This window comes from Pecten maximus, unplaced genomic scaffold, assembly GCF_902652985.1.
Source record: "Pecten maximus unplaced genomic scaffold, xPecMax1.1, whole genome shotgun sequence".
In the NCBI taxonomy this organism is placed as follows: Eukaryota; Metazoa; Mollusca; class Bivalvia; order Pectinida; family Pectinidae; genus Pecten; species Pecten maximus.
The window spans coordinates 1-14,872 of NW_022979375.1; the positions used below are offsets into that span (position 1 = coordinate 1).

General features: G+C 37.6%; 1 protein-coding gene across 1 annotated transcript; it reads right to left on the reverse strand.

Annotated features, from left to right (window-relative positions):
- Nucleotides 1-13,405: 13,405 nt before the first annotated feature.
- Nucleotides 13,406-14,110, reverse strand: LOC117318555. The gene is made up of 2 exons (XM_033873527.1): nucleotides 13,775-14,110; nucleotides 13,406-13,597 (listed from the first exon to the last, which is right to left on the reverse strand). The coding sequence occupies exons 1-2, from the start codon at nucleotides 14,108-14,110 to the stop codon at nucleotides 13,406-13,408; spliced, it is 528 nt and encodes a 175-aa protein (XP_033729418.1).
- Between the last annotated feature and the right edge of the window lie 762 nt (nucleotides 14,111-14,872).

Here is a 14,872-nt window from a genome sequence, read left to right on the forward strand (position 1 = left end):
AGTAGGAATATGGGCATGATTAGTTAAAGGTCAAGGTCACTTTTTATAAATGTAGAATTTCATCATCACAATCTTTACAATAGCTCTAGTTGCTGAATCTCTTGACAGTCATTAACTTATCAATCAAAGGTCATTCTTCGAAAATAAAATTTTGCCATCATATATATCGCTCTATATTCATACCATCAGTACCAGCTTATCACTTACTACTGATACAATTTACAGTAAATAGCTTGTGGTTATTTTATTGGTCAAGCATGGGCCTTGCTTCCTTTCTTCTAGATTACTTGTGGTTGACCAATCTGATTAAAATACAAACCATCATTATACCCTATACATTTTTTGCCCTGATGGTAAGGAGACGTGACAATTTGTTTATCCAAGGCATGTGATATTTACCGAGGGTGAAATATACTTGCTGCGGGTAAACAAATCATCATGTCTCCCTACAATCAGGACAATACATTGTTTATTTTACCGAAATACAGACTCAATAAAGACTATACACGCTTTAGAAATTACCATCATAGAACAATTTTGGAGTATGTCCAGTTGGACTGTTTTGTACAATTCACAGTCAGTGGATTTTCCACATTCCTGTAAAAAAAAATCCCCAAAACATTTCACTGCAAACTTTGTGGCATGTTTGGTGTTATCTGTGTCCTTTGTCTGCAGAATATCAATGATTTCATCGGTGTCTGCTAGATGAAATCATCTATCGTCTGCCAAGTTTGTTGATCGGAAAATCTCGGAGAGTTCCTTATCACGAAGGACAACCCACAAGGGGCTCTGCTTGGGGGAGACATGAGAAATTTGACATGATGCATGAAGTGTAGTCTCCCTGACACGTGATGGCTGTCAAGCAATCCCTGACTGCATTACATAATTTAGGTATAATGATATGTTATGAAGATCTGACAGCGGCCAATAAGGGGTCATAAACAGTTGACCTCAATGCTTACCATACAACAGTATATGTTGTATATTAAGCCAATCAAAAAGCGTCTGTTATATGCCTGTTCAGCAGTACGTGTGTGCAAATTGAACAGGCTATCGTGTTGGAAATGTTAATTAGCCTCTGATCTATCTGTTCTTTTGCTACTTCATTTCTTTTTGGGTATTATCCGTTACTATCCACAAACTAAACATACTTGACCAATAAATTGTTGGTTTGGATGTGAAGTATCAGGTGATTGGTGCAGCCACCTAGAATGGTTGACATTTGGGACACTCTGATATTATCTATTCCATAAGGACCAATTACGAGGTTGCCAAGGGGAAGCAGATTCTGGCAAAATCCTGCTAGCTGAGTTATGATTGGTTGGTTCGAAGGTCATCTGAACACGACCCCCTAACCAGCCACCATCACATCTTCATAACAAACTGTATAATGATGATCTGTATTTTAATCAGATTAGTAGTTCATCCCGAGTTTACCTATTTTTTTTTTTTATCTTTCAAAATTTTTTTATTTTCTTCCATACATATGCATACACGTAGCAATACATAATATTGGTGTATATTTAATCGCATTAATTACACTTTTTCATACGCTTAATAAAAAATTCGCTCATCAATACATGAAGTATACCTCAGATGCAGTTTCGCCCCAATACATTAAATCGTGCAATCGTATAAAATGTTCATCACGATATCATATTATCTCATTGTGTAATGTGGCTGATAGAATATACTCTTTTATATATATATATATATATATTTTTATTGTGTTGCTATAGCTATTTGTGGTATACCTCAGGTAAGGATATTGCCATATTAGTTCAGAAGAAAACTTTTTATACATATAGATATACAAAAAACAAAAAACAAAAACATACATAAAGACTTCTTACATGCACAGACTCATACTTTAACAGTAATAGAGTTCTAAAAGTAACAATAACAAGTTTTTCTTTTTTTGATTTGTTACGTTACAAGTGCTTTCAAATCAACCCATCGTTTTTCAAATTTTTGGACAGTCATATTTTTCCTATGAATGTACTGTTCAATTTTGTAATGTTTTTCCAGTTCCATTTTGAATATAAATAGAGCAGGCAGATGATTTTTATACTTTTGCTTGTATATGTGCAATTTTGCTAAAACAATAATTAAGTTTATGTTGTTTATTTCGTTGTCCGTTTTCCCAAGGATAACATCTGAATTAATCAAACTCAGAGTTTTCCCGGTTTTGTTTTCTACCCATGTGGTGAATTCTTGCCAAAATTTTGTAACAAGAGTACATTCCCAAAACAAGTGGATTATTGATTCTATATTTGCTTTACAAAATGAGCATACAGGCGAGTTAATTACACCTATCATACGCAGGTATTTGTTTGTGCTAATGATTCTGTGAGTAATTCGGTATTGGAACCATTGAAGTGTTGAGTCCGAGGTTAACTTAAATATTATAAAGTTAATCTTTCCCCACCAGTATTGATTTTGATGTATATCAAGTTCAAGTGACCATTTGACTTTGTATTTATCATTTGTAGATAAATCTTTAATAAAAAGATTATATATCGAGAGTCCTCGTTGTTTATTTGTTAAGATGTGATAAATGTACTTTTGACAATGTGGAAGTATAATAGTGGAATTATAATTTCTCAGAAAAGGCCATTTAGACAGAATGGTATTCCTGATGCCATAAAACTGAGTTAGTATTGGTGAAAAAGAAACTTTTTCGCAAAATTCTTCATAGTTCTCAATTAATTTACCTTGGTCATTACATAAGTCATACACATAACATATCCCTTTTCGTGACCATTGTTTAAAATGTAAGGTCTTGTTATCAATCTTTATTTCTGGATTGTGCCACAAGGGACGATACAAAACACTTTCTTCGTTGCATGGAAGGTACAAAAAACAATGTATATTTTCAAGGACTTCTTTCCAGAACAGATTTTTAATAGATTTCGACTTTTTTCTCCAATAGTCCGCCCCATATGAAATAATAGTAAATTTTGATTCGCCAATCACTTCTTCAAAAAGGTAGGTCCATGAATTCTCATTTGTTAACAGGCGTTTTATCCAGGATAGTTTCATGGATTTAATGAAAGCATCAATTTGAACCATTTTAAGACCGCCGTCTTTGTAATTTTGAACTATCAGGTTTCTCGAGATTCTGTCGTTTTTCCTGCCCCATATAAAATTGTATAAAAGTCTTTCTAGGATTTTTACAAAGTCCTTATCAGGTCTTGGAATACTTATAAATAAATGTGTTAATTTAGAAAGAATGATGCTTTTAACAACTGTAATTCTACCTATTGGACTAAGACACCTCTTTGACCATATGTGAATGAGAGTTTTAATTTCTTTAAGTTTGTCACAGTAATTCAAGTCAGCAAGCTCTGACAGATTCGGACTAAATTTCACTCCTAGGAAAGTGAATGGTTCATTTGACCAAGAAAGGTTATTATTAGCACATATCCTATCCGTACTTAATTTTTTAGTTCCAAACCATATACACTTTGTTTTTTCGATGTTGGGTTTTAACCCAGAGTATTTGGCGTATTGAGTAAGAAGATCTAAAGTTTTCTTGAGTGCTTTGTCTGAGCCATCTAATGTGAGACCAGTATCATCAGCATACTGCGATAACTTGAATTCTTTATTACCGACTTTGATGCCTTTTATGTCTTTATCATTTCTAATTAGTATGCCAAGTATCTCCACACACATAATAAAAAGATAGGGTGACAGCGGGTCGCCTTGTCTACATCCTCTACCAATATTAAAAAATTGAGAGAAAAAACCATGTTGTGTAACACATAAAGATGCCTTTTGGAATAAAGTATGGATAACATTTTTGAGATAATTACCAAAGTTAAAATATGTTAAAACCTTTGTTATGAAGTTCCATGAAATAGAGTCGAAGGCCTTTTCGAAATCTATTAATAATAATAAACCAGGTATCTCCTTCTCTTCTGCATATTGCATTAAGTCATAAATTTGTCTAACATTTTCACCAATAAATCTACCTTTTAAAAAACCCCTTTGATTTTCATGTATTATACTGTTTAAAACATCTTTTAATCGATAAGCAACTGCATTAGAGAGTATTTTATAGGAAACATTAAGAAGAGATATTGGTCTCCAATTTTTTAGGAGTTCTCTAGGTTTATTACCCTTAGGTAGTAGAGATACAACGCCTTGCTTTTGTGTAAGTGATAACTCGCCTTTTTGAATACCCATAGTTAAGGAGTTCGTGATAAAAAACTTGAGATCAATCCAAAAGAACTTATAGAATTCTGTTGTAAACCCATCTGGGCCAGGACTTTTGCCATTTTTAAGACATTTAACTGAATGAGCTAGTTCTTTCATGGTAATTGGTCGATCTAACTCTGATTTAGTTTCATTGTCTATTTTAGGCACTTCATAATCCCCGAGAAGAGTATCCAAATCAACTTCTTCTAATTCATTATCTTTACTTGCATATAAATTTACGTAAAAGTTTTTTATTTCGTTCAGCAAATCATCTTGATCGCTTATAATTTTACCATCCCCCTGGATTATTTTTGTGATATTTTTATTAACATAATTACGTTTTTCTAAGTTACAGAAGTATTTTGTGGGTTTTTCACCGCTTTCGATCCACTGAGCCTTTGCTCTTATTAGCAGCCCATTCATTTGATTTTCCCGGAGGTCCTCTAACTCGGACTTAAGGTCAGTTAAAATCTCTACTAGAATATGATTAGGGTCAATGTTGTCTAGAGTTAATTCTTCAGTGACTCTGATAAGGTTTTCCAATTGTATCTGTCTTTCCCTATTTTTCCTCTTCTTTTTAGAGCAATAAGATATAGTCATGGATCGTATATTCAGTAAAACCATTTCAAAAAATAATTGGTCATTGAGTGATGACTGAAACATAGATGGGTCTATCTCTGGTATATTTGAAATATTATAAACCGGCAGAGCATATTCTTGTTTTGTTTTCAAAATGGTTTCTTTTACTTTATTTATATAAAGAGTATCTTTCAGGAGGGAGTTATTAAACTTCCAGAATCCCCTACCGCGTTTAAAGTCAGATATTATTATTTGCAAGGTGATTGCTGAGTGATCAGTTTTGTAGCCTGGAATTATATCTGTTTTACCTATGTTTGTTAACAGCTCGGAAGAAATAAGGAAAAAGTCTAGTCTGGATTTTTTTATAGGGTTCTTTTTAAACCAAGTGTAGCATTTTAAATCTGGATTTTTGACTCTCCAGGGGTCTACAAGGCCGAAGTCATTTGCAGTGTTTTGTAGCTCTTCACTAGCCCTAACATTATTTCTCGAGTTATAGTTAAGACAGTCTAAATCATAATCTTGAACCATATTAAAATCACCACATAAAATTATAAATTCTTCCTCTTTCTCTAATATTTTTCCTTTCAATGTTTTGTAAAAATCTGGATCATCTCTGTTTGGTCCATAGACATTCACTAAAGTAATTGTAAATTTATTTTCTATCAATATATTCACTAGTAAATAGTTACCATCTTTGTCTGCATCAACAGAGATTAATTTGTAATCAAAATTATTATTTATTAAGATACACACTCCCCTCGAGTTATGAGTACCATGACTGCATAAACACTCATATCCCCACTGCGATCGAATTAATTTTTCATCTGATTCTGTGAAGTGCGTGTCTTGGAGACAGTATAGAGAGAATTTTTTTTTCCTTAAATAATTAAAAACATCTCTACGTTTGTTTGCATCCCGCAGTCCCCTGCAGTTTAGACTCATAATATTAACACTATCCATTTGGGTTAATTTTAAATATGATGTTTACATTAGAACAAGTTTTCATGGCGGCAACTAAATATACTACTTCTTTCACACACTCATACAAAACAAACAAAGACAAAAAATATATCATTCTAATTCCGTATTTCACACACTCCCTCTTCATCGACTCTTTCAATGAAGCAAGAAAAGTCATATTGATATGACGTACACTTGGAGGTTCACATACTTTGTGGGGACCAACTTGTATTTAATTAACTTATTGAATATTCAACCTTTGATTGAAGTTTGAATTATTCATTTTAAAAATAATTTGTAGAAAAAACAAAACCGTCTTGTGTATTCAGATTATTCCACACAACTTATTTAAATCAAGGCTAGAATGACTTCTTTTTTTTTCCTTCAGAGCTCCAAGGCTCAGGTATGTCATCTATTATATTGAGTAAGAATTTACATTAGACCCTCCTGTACTTTTACATCACATATACATGGTTTCTTTGTTTGTAAATACGATAGCATATATATTGACTATCATAGTAGCAATGTCAAAAACGTCGCCAGATGGCACTGACAACTCTATTTTTAGAAAAGGTAGTTTCAATATTGCTAGACTATCTATTGTTCACATAAGATAAGTATTTCACATCGTATATATACACCGGGATCTTCCCACTTCATTAACAATTGTGGGCTAAAATAAAGTCTCAATAGACAAAATATACCTTTCAGAAAGAGGAGAGATAATTGTCTATGCGACCAGTCATATTCTGAAAGTTAGACTTACTTAAAACATAAACGTTGTCATAAATATTATCATGAAGTGTGTAAAGTATTCAGTCTCAATGCCGGTTTGTTTTGACCGGAAACCATTGCCAATACCTTCCTATTCACCATTCCCGGAGAGTTCCATAACACAAATAAAAGCGCCATTTTTGAAGTAAATTAACGTCTTGTAAACTGAAAACATGTGGGGAGATAAACGAATAAATGGAATAAATTGTTATAAACAAAAGTTGTTTTGTTAAAGAGGACTAGATTTACTCCACGACACACGCGTGTTCGTCCTTCATTCACATTTACGTTGTACTATCGCGAAATCTCGTCCATTGGGCACTTCGCTCCTTCCTGAATTCAAGCCAGACATCGTTCGCCGATTCTCTTATCGCAGTTTGTAGCTTGTCCTCTCTCCTCATTTTGTATGCAATGTTTGAAAGTTTAGATCGTCTTTTTTTCAGCTCGGTTGGTAGGTCCGTTCTCACCGACATCTTTGAATTCCTATCGAGATTTTTAGCAGCTGCCAGTGTGGCGTTTCTGTCCTTCATTCGAATAAATTTCACAATTATAGCGTTTGGCCTTTTGTCAGTAGCTGAATCCATAATAAAAGCATTTGGATTCCTTGGAATTCTGTGTGTATTCGCTATGGACATTTGGTCTGCCCTCGCGTTGTCCATGGCCAAATTTTCCTTCAGAAAATTCCTAACCACGTGTTCTGTATCTTCGTCTTTTGTCTCGTGGACACCATATATCAGAAGGTTATACTTTCTGCTTCGAGCCTCCTGATACTTATTTTCTGCCTCAAGTGTTTCAATGCGTTGAAGTAGCTTGGAAACGTTTGGTTCCAGAGAACTTAGTCGCTCGAAATTGTCATTGCAGAAAACCTGGCTATTCTGTATCTCAAGCTGTTCAGAGGAAACTTTGGACAGTTTTTCGTCAATTTTCCGATAATTTTCTTCTAGACTCTCAATTCTTTTTCCAAAAGTCCTCACTACCTCCTCAATGCGGCTAGATAATTTGCCAGTAGAGCTCAGAATCAAGTCTTTTAGGTCCTGGTTTGTTACGGTCTCCCCAGTCGCCATCTTGGAATCGTTCGTCTCTGGTCGATGTGTATTTTTTGCGTTCACACGCTGTTTGTCGTCACTGTCACCACTGGTTGAACTTCTCAGCATATATTGAGAGATGTTACCGCGACCAGGAGGCTTATTTTTTTTAGTTTTCTTAGACACATATGGCATTCCTGGGGGAATTTAGCTCCTCCACGTGCAAGCCTGCCTTCACTCGTTCATCACGGAACCGGAAGAACTACACAGAACTAGGCTAGTGACAACCAAACCACTAGGTATATCACCAACCACAGAACTAGGGTAGTGACAACGAAACCACTAGGTATATCAACAACCACAGAACTAGGGTAGTGACAACCAAACCACTAGGTATATCAACAACCACAGAACTAAGGTAGTGACAACCAAACCACTAGGTATATCAACAACCACAGAACTAGGGTTGTGACAACCAAACCACTAGGTATATCAACAACCACAGAACTAGGGTAGTGACAACCAAACCACTAGGTACATCAACAACCACAGAACTAGGGTAGTGACAACGGAATCAACCGGTATATCAACAACCACAGAACTAGGGTAGTGACAACCAAACCACTAGGTATATCACCAACCACAGAACTAGGGTAGTGACAACGGAATCAACCGGTATATCAACAACCACAGAACTAGGGTAGTGATAACCAAACCACTAGGTATTTCAACAACCACAGAACTAGGGTAGTGATAACGGAACCATTAGGTATATCAACAACCACAGAACTAGGGTAGTGGCAACCAAACCACTAGGTATATCACCAACCACAGAACTAGGGTAGTGACAACCAAACCACTAGGTATATCAACAACCACAGAACTAGGGTAGTGACAACCAAACCACTAGGTATATCAACAACCACAGAACTGGGGTAGTGACAATCAAACCACAAGGTATATCAACAACCACAAAACTAGGGTAGTGAAAACGAAACCACTAGGTATATCAACAACCACAGAACTGGGGTAGTGACAACCAAACCACTAGGTATATCAACAACCACAGAACTAGGGTAGTGAAAACGAAACCACTAGGTATATCAACAACCACAGAACTAGGGTAGTGATAATGGAACCACCAGGTATATCAACAACCACAGAACTAGGGTAGTGACAACCAAACCACCAGGTATATCAACAACCACAGAACTAGGGTAGTGACAACCAAACCACTAGGTATATCAACAACCACAGAACTAGGGTAGTGACTACCAAACCACTAGGTATATCAACAACCACAGAACTAGGGTAGTGACAACCAAACCACCAGGTATATCAACAACCACAGAACTAGGGTAGTGACAACCAAACCACTAGGTATATCAACAACCACAGAACTAGGGTAGTGACAACCAAACCACTAGGTATATCAACAACCACAGAACTAGGGTAGTGACAACCAAATCACTAGGTATATCAACAACCACAGCACTAGGGTTGTGACAACCAAACCACTAGGTATATCAACATCCACAGAACTAGGGTAGTGACAACCAAACCATTAGGTATATCACCAACCACAGAACTAGGGTAGTGACAACCAAACCACTAGGTATATCAACAACCACAGCACTAGGGTTGTGACAACCAAACCACTAGGTATATCAACATCCACAGAACTAGGGTAGTGGCAACCAAACCACTAGGTATATCAACAACCACAGCACTAGGGTTGTGACAACCAAACCACCAGGTATATCAACAACCACAGAACTAGGGTAGTGACAACCAAACCACTAGGTATATCAACAACCACAGAACTAGGGTAGTGACAACCAAACCACTAGGTATATCAACATCCACAGAACTAGGGTAGTGACAACCAAACCACTAGGTATATCACCAACCACAGAACTAGGGTAGTGACAACCAAACCACTAGGTATATCAACAACCACAGCACTAGGGTTGTGACAACCAAACCACTAGGTATATCAACATCCACAGAACTAGGGTAGTGGCAACCAAACCACTAGGTATATCACCAACCACAGAACTAGGGTAGTGACAACCAAACCACTAGGTATATTAACAACCACAGAACTGGGGTAGTGACAACCAAACCACTAGGTATATCAACAACCACAGAACTAGGGTAGTGACAACCAAACCACCAGGTATATCAACAACCACAGAACTAGGGTAGTGACAACCAAACCACTAGGTATATCAACAACCACAGAACTGGGGTAGTGACAACCAAACCACTAGGTATATCAACAACCACAGAACTAGGGTAGTGAAAACGAAACCACTAGGTATATCAACAACCACAGAACTAGGGTAGTGATAATGGAACCACCAGGTATATCAACAACCACAGAACTAGGGTATTGACAACCAAACCACCGGGTATATCAACAACCACAGAACTAGGGTAGTGACAACCAAACCACTAGGTATATCAACAACCACAGAACTAGGGTAGTGACTACCAAACCACTAGGTATATCAACAACCACAGAACTAGGGTAGTGACAACCAAACCACTAGGTATATCAACAACCACAGAACTAGGGTAGTGACAACCAAACCACCAGGTATATCAACAACCACAGAATTATGGTAGTGACAACCAAACCACTAGGTATATCAACAACCACAGAACTAGGGTTGTGACTACCAAACCACTAGGTATATCAACAACCACAGAACTAGGGTAGTGACAACCAAACCACTAGGTATATCAACAACCACAGAACTAGGGGAGTGACTACCAAACCACTAGGTATATAGACTACCACAGAACTAGGGTAGTGACAACGAAACCACTAGGTATATCAACAACCACAGAACTAGGGTAGTGACAACCAAACCACTAGGTATATCAACAACCACAGAACTAGGGTAGTGATAACGGAACCACCAGGTATATCAACAACCACAGAACTAGGGTTGTGACAACGGAATCAACCGGTATATCAACAACCACAGCACTAGGGTTGTGACAACCAAACCACTAGGTATATCAACATCCACAGAACTAGGGTTGTGACAACCAAACCACTAGGTATATCAACAACCACAGAACTAGGGAAGTGACAACCAAACCACTAGGTATATCTACAACCACAGAACTAGGGGAGTGACTACCAAACCACTAGGTATATAGACTACCACAGAACTAGGGTAGTGACAACGAAACCACTAGGTATATCAACAACCACAGAACTAGGGTAGTGACAACCAAACCACTAGGTATATCAACAACCACAGAAGTAGGGTAGTGATAACGGAACCACCAGGTATATCAACAACCACAGAACTAGGGTAGTGATAACGGAACCACCAGGTATATCAACAACCACAGAACTAGGGTTGTGACAACGGAATCAACCGGTATATCAACAACCACAGCACTAGGGTTGTGACAACCAAACCACTAGGTATATCAACAACCACAGAACTGGGGTAGTGACAACCAAACCACTAGGTATATCAACATCCACAGAACTAGGGTAGTGACAACCAAACCACTAGGTATATCAACAACCACAGAAGTAGGGTAGTGATAACGGAACCACCAGGTATATCAACAACCACAGAACTGGGGTAGTGACAACCAAACCACTAGGTATATCAACAACCACAGAACTAGTGTAGTGACAACCAAACCATTAGGTATATCAACAACCTCAGAACTAGGGTATTGACTACCAAACCACTAGGTATATCAACAACCACAGAATATGGGTAGTGACAACCAAACCACTAGGTATATCAACAACCACAGAACTAGGGTAGTGATAACGGAACCACCAGGTATATCAACATCCACAGAACTGGGGTAGTGACAACCAAACCACTAGGTATATCAACATCCACAGAACTAGGGTTGTGACAACCAAACCACTAGGTATATCAACAACCACAGAACTAGGGTAGTGACAACCAAACCACTAGGTATATCAACAACCACAGAACTAGGGTAGTGACAACCAAACCACTAGGTATATCAACAACCACAGAACTAGGGTAGTGACAACGAAACAACTAGGTATATCAACAGGATCGGACGCGTCCGACTGCATATCCCACTAGGAAACGGTTTTTTTTTTCTTTCTTTCTTTCTTTTGAAATCAGATCGTGTTGTTGGACGTCACATTGAAGTTTTATTTCTATTACTTACTTCATGATATATTATTTAAGATATCATATTTTGTTCATTGAGTATTAGGGATTTACTAAGGCCGTGTTCAAGCAAATGTTTGCCTCAAAATGATAGTTTTTTGCTTTTCTGCTGAAGAAGTATGCTGAAGAAGTATGTGACTTAAAACATTGTTTCCAAACGAAAGGATCAACAATAAAAGATTCAGTTTACAGTGACCTAGTTTACGCCTGGTCTTGTTTGATAGAAAGATGATCAGAAACTTCCTTATGGGTATATTGTGGTTGATGGGGACGATATCAGTTTTAATCACATTCGATTTGTAGCAGTTTAATCGCAATTCACAGTTACAATTTCCAAAAACTGTAAGGCTATCACCTAGAAAGTATGCAGACATCGTCCAAAAAATAATCTAATTACGTATTTAATAACTGTGTCATAGTCAATGTAAATTTTAGTTAAGTCTTTCGTCATTTTTGTATTGGTATACCTTAATTTAGATGTTTACCTTCTGTCATAATATGATAATTGTTTAGATGTTGATCATGACAAAAAAGTGTAAGCGTTAACATAATATACGAGGACTTACCACATTAAAGTCGTAGATAGGATACCGTGCTGACGTATATAGTAGGATAATGTGGTAATGACTACTCACAACCGATGTCCACAACTACAAAATTAAACATCAGAACAACAGAGAGGAGAGAAACCAAAGTAATAGGATTCTGAGCACGGACAAGACACGGAAAATGTATTAAAAGTCAGCTGATTATCTTTATGCATGCAATAATGTTATATATCATGGGTCCATCCATACGTGATTTGATTAAAGTAAGCAACAACTGAAATAGGTAGAGGGAGCGTAACTAAACGAAAATGAAGCTGCACTCGTAAATGTTACCTTTACGAACATGGATAACTATTGGGAGTAACGTTCCAATAGGTAGTAGGGAAAGTGGGGTTTCTGGCGCAGTACCACCCACAATATAAAGTATAGTACTACCGCAGAACCACCCTGCGTACCACCCCGTACCATAGGGTGGTACAGTGACAACACGGTTTTTCCGTTTTAGATCTGTATTTAGACGACGAATTGTATCACGATATGAAATAGGCAAACATGTTTGACATGTTATGAAATTCACACAGCCTGCAATGTTCACTGCATATCAGGGAAAATACAAGACAACTAGGTCATACACTCTCACAGCATATCTAAACGTACAGTATACATTATATTTTGTTATCATAACAGAGATTAAACAAACTACAGTGTAGAGTATGATTACATGATATATATAGCCAACCTTTAACGTAAATGGTCCAAATGACAATGATTATTCCTCCAACGAACATAACAAAATGCAAATGTCGTATCTAGTCCAACAGCGCCCTCTTAGTGTGTGTGTATGTGTATAAAGGTGTAAATTTCTTAGTGTATGCACATCCGGTGTGTTAGGCTTGCGGGTAAATACGAAATTTTATTTTCCCCGTCGCGATGGAATGAATGTAGGTCGGAGAGCCATCCCACATCCACCCTTACAAAGAATACCTACTCTATCATGGACAATATCATTATTTACAACTAACGAGAATCATCTACCACCCATAGTATAGCACTAGAACGATCTGTGAACGCCCTTTTCCATATTACGGGGTCCTGACATTGGACCTTTCTAGGATAGTTCACTCTCCTACAAATCGGTAACGTCAGATGCGCGTATCCAAGAATTAAATTTCTTAGGCCAGTGAAGCCATTTCACAAAGTGTTGTTTGTTTCGTCCCTTTCCTCTGGTCTTCAATATGTTTTCCACTTTCCACATGTCATCATCACGAACTTCCACCTTCTGGAGTTCCGACTGATAAAAGGTACCTTGTTCGTCAGGCTGTAAAGTGGATGGTCTTTGTCATATTCTGATGTGTCGAAAAGGCATTGATCTTGCAACATGTCCTCGTATAGGTCATTTGTGCGTAAGACATACGCCAGGGAATCCGTATCTGTAAAGAGCAGTGTTGCCTTAGACCCATATTTGCTCTTGATGTAGTTGTAGTGGAAATCATACAAAATCGATGTATGTCTTGAGCCATGGCGACTGTTGAAAGGAGAGCACCCGGTGGACTTTGGTCAATTTCATACCTAACGAGAGATATTGTTTGAGGTTGCGATAGTGTAGAAGATATTTAGTTTTGGGGTTCAAAGGAATAAGTTTTTCAGTCGATGTCCCTTTTAACCCAAGATCTTCTAGTAATTTTGAGGCAAAGGGGGACAACATGTCTGCAGTAGCTTGAATTCGCTCGGGGGCCAATGGATAGTCGTTATGGAGATCGTGGAGCTCACTAGGATAATATAGATCTACTTCTAGGATGTAACCTTCTTGTGAATCGTCTAAAATACCCATCACGTCGAATGTTTCTCTTTCTTGATCATTAAGCCAACAAAAGTCATGGGTTGGGAGAGACTGCGAAATGGCCCAACCATACAAATTGTTTGCGTCTACGTATGCAATATATTCTTTGTCCTTACTAGGGTCATAACCCGAGACGTTTAGCCTTGGCGTGTCGGTGAGTTATCATAGATATACCACCTCGCAAGCCTTTCTCGATAAATAAATGTTGATCAATATCGGTGAGTAGCTCGAGTTGAACGCCAGTCATTTTGAATGCTGCTTGCCAGGCTAGACATGGAGATGTATAAAAATGAGCAGCATCGAGACCGTACGAGTCGAGGCACAGATTCCTAAAATTCTCGAACACATCGGCAAGGCCTAAAACATCTGTCAGAACGTAAAGGTCGGAGTACTGACCGAAGTTCTGAATCTCGAAGTTCTCCCATACAAGTTTGGCATGCTCGTATGCCTCTTGTGTTACACCCTCTCCCGTCAAGCTACTATGGAATGCTTCGTGTGGTGGTAGTTCTTTTTCTTGGAAACTTTCGGGTCCGTAAAAGTAATCGTATGGGTAGACTTGTTTCTGAAGTAAAGGATCGATGTGGTCGTTCCCAAAATGTTGCGTCATGTGCTTGAATTTTGCTACTTCCTCTTTTGCCAAATTCTTCATTAATTGTTTAAGAGAAGTTGGCAGAAATTGATAGCTATCCATGAATCCATGCATCCCAGTGAAAAAGATATGTATTTCTACATATTATTGGGTATACTCACTAG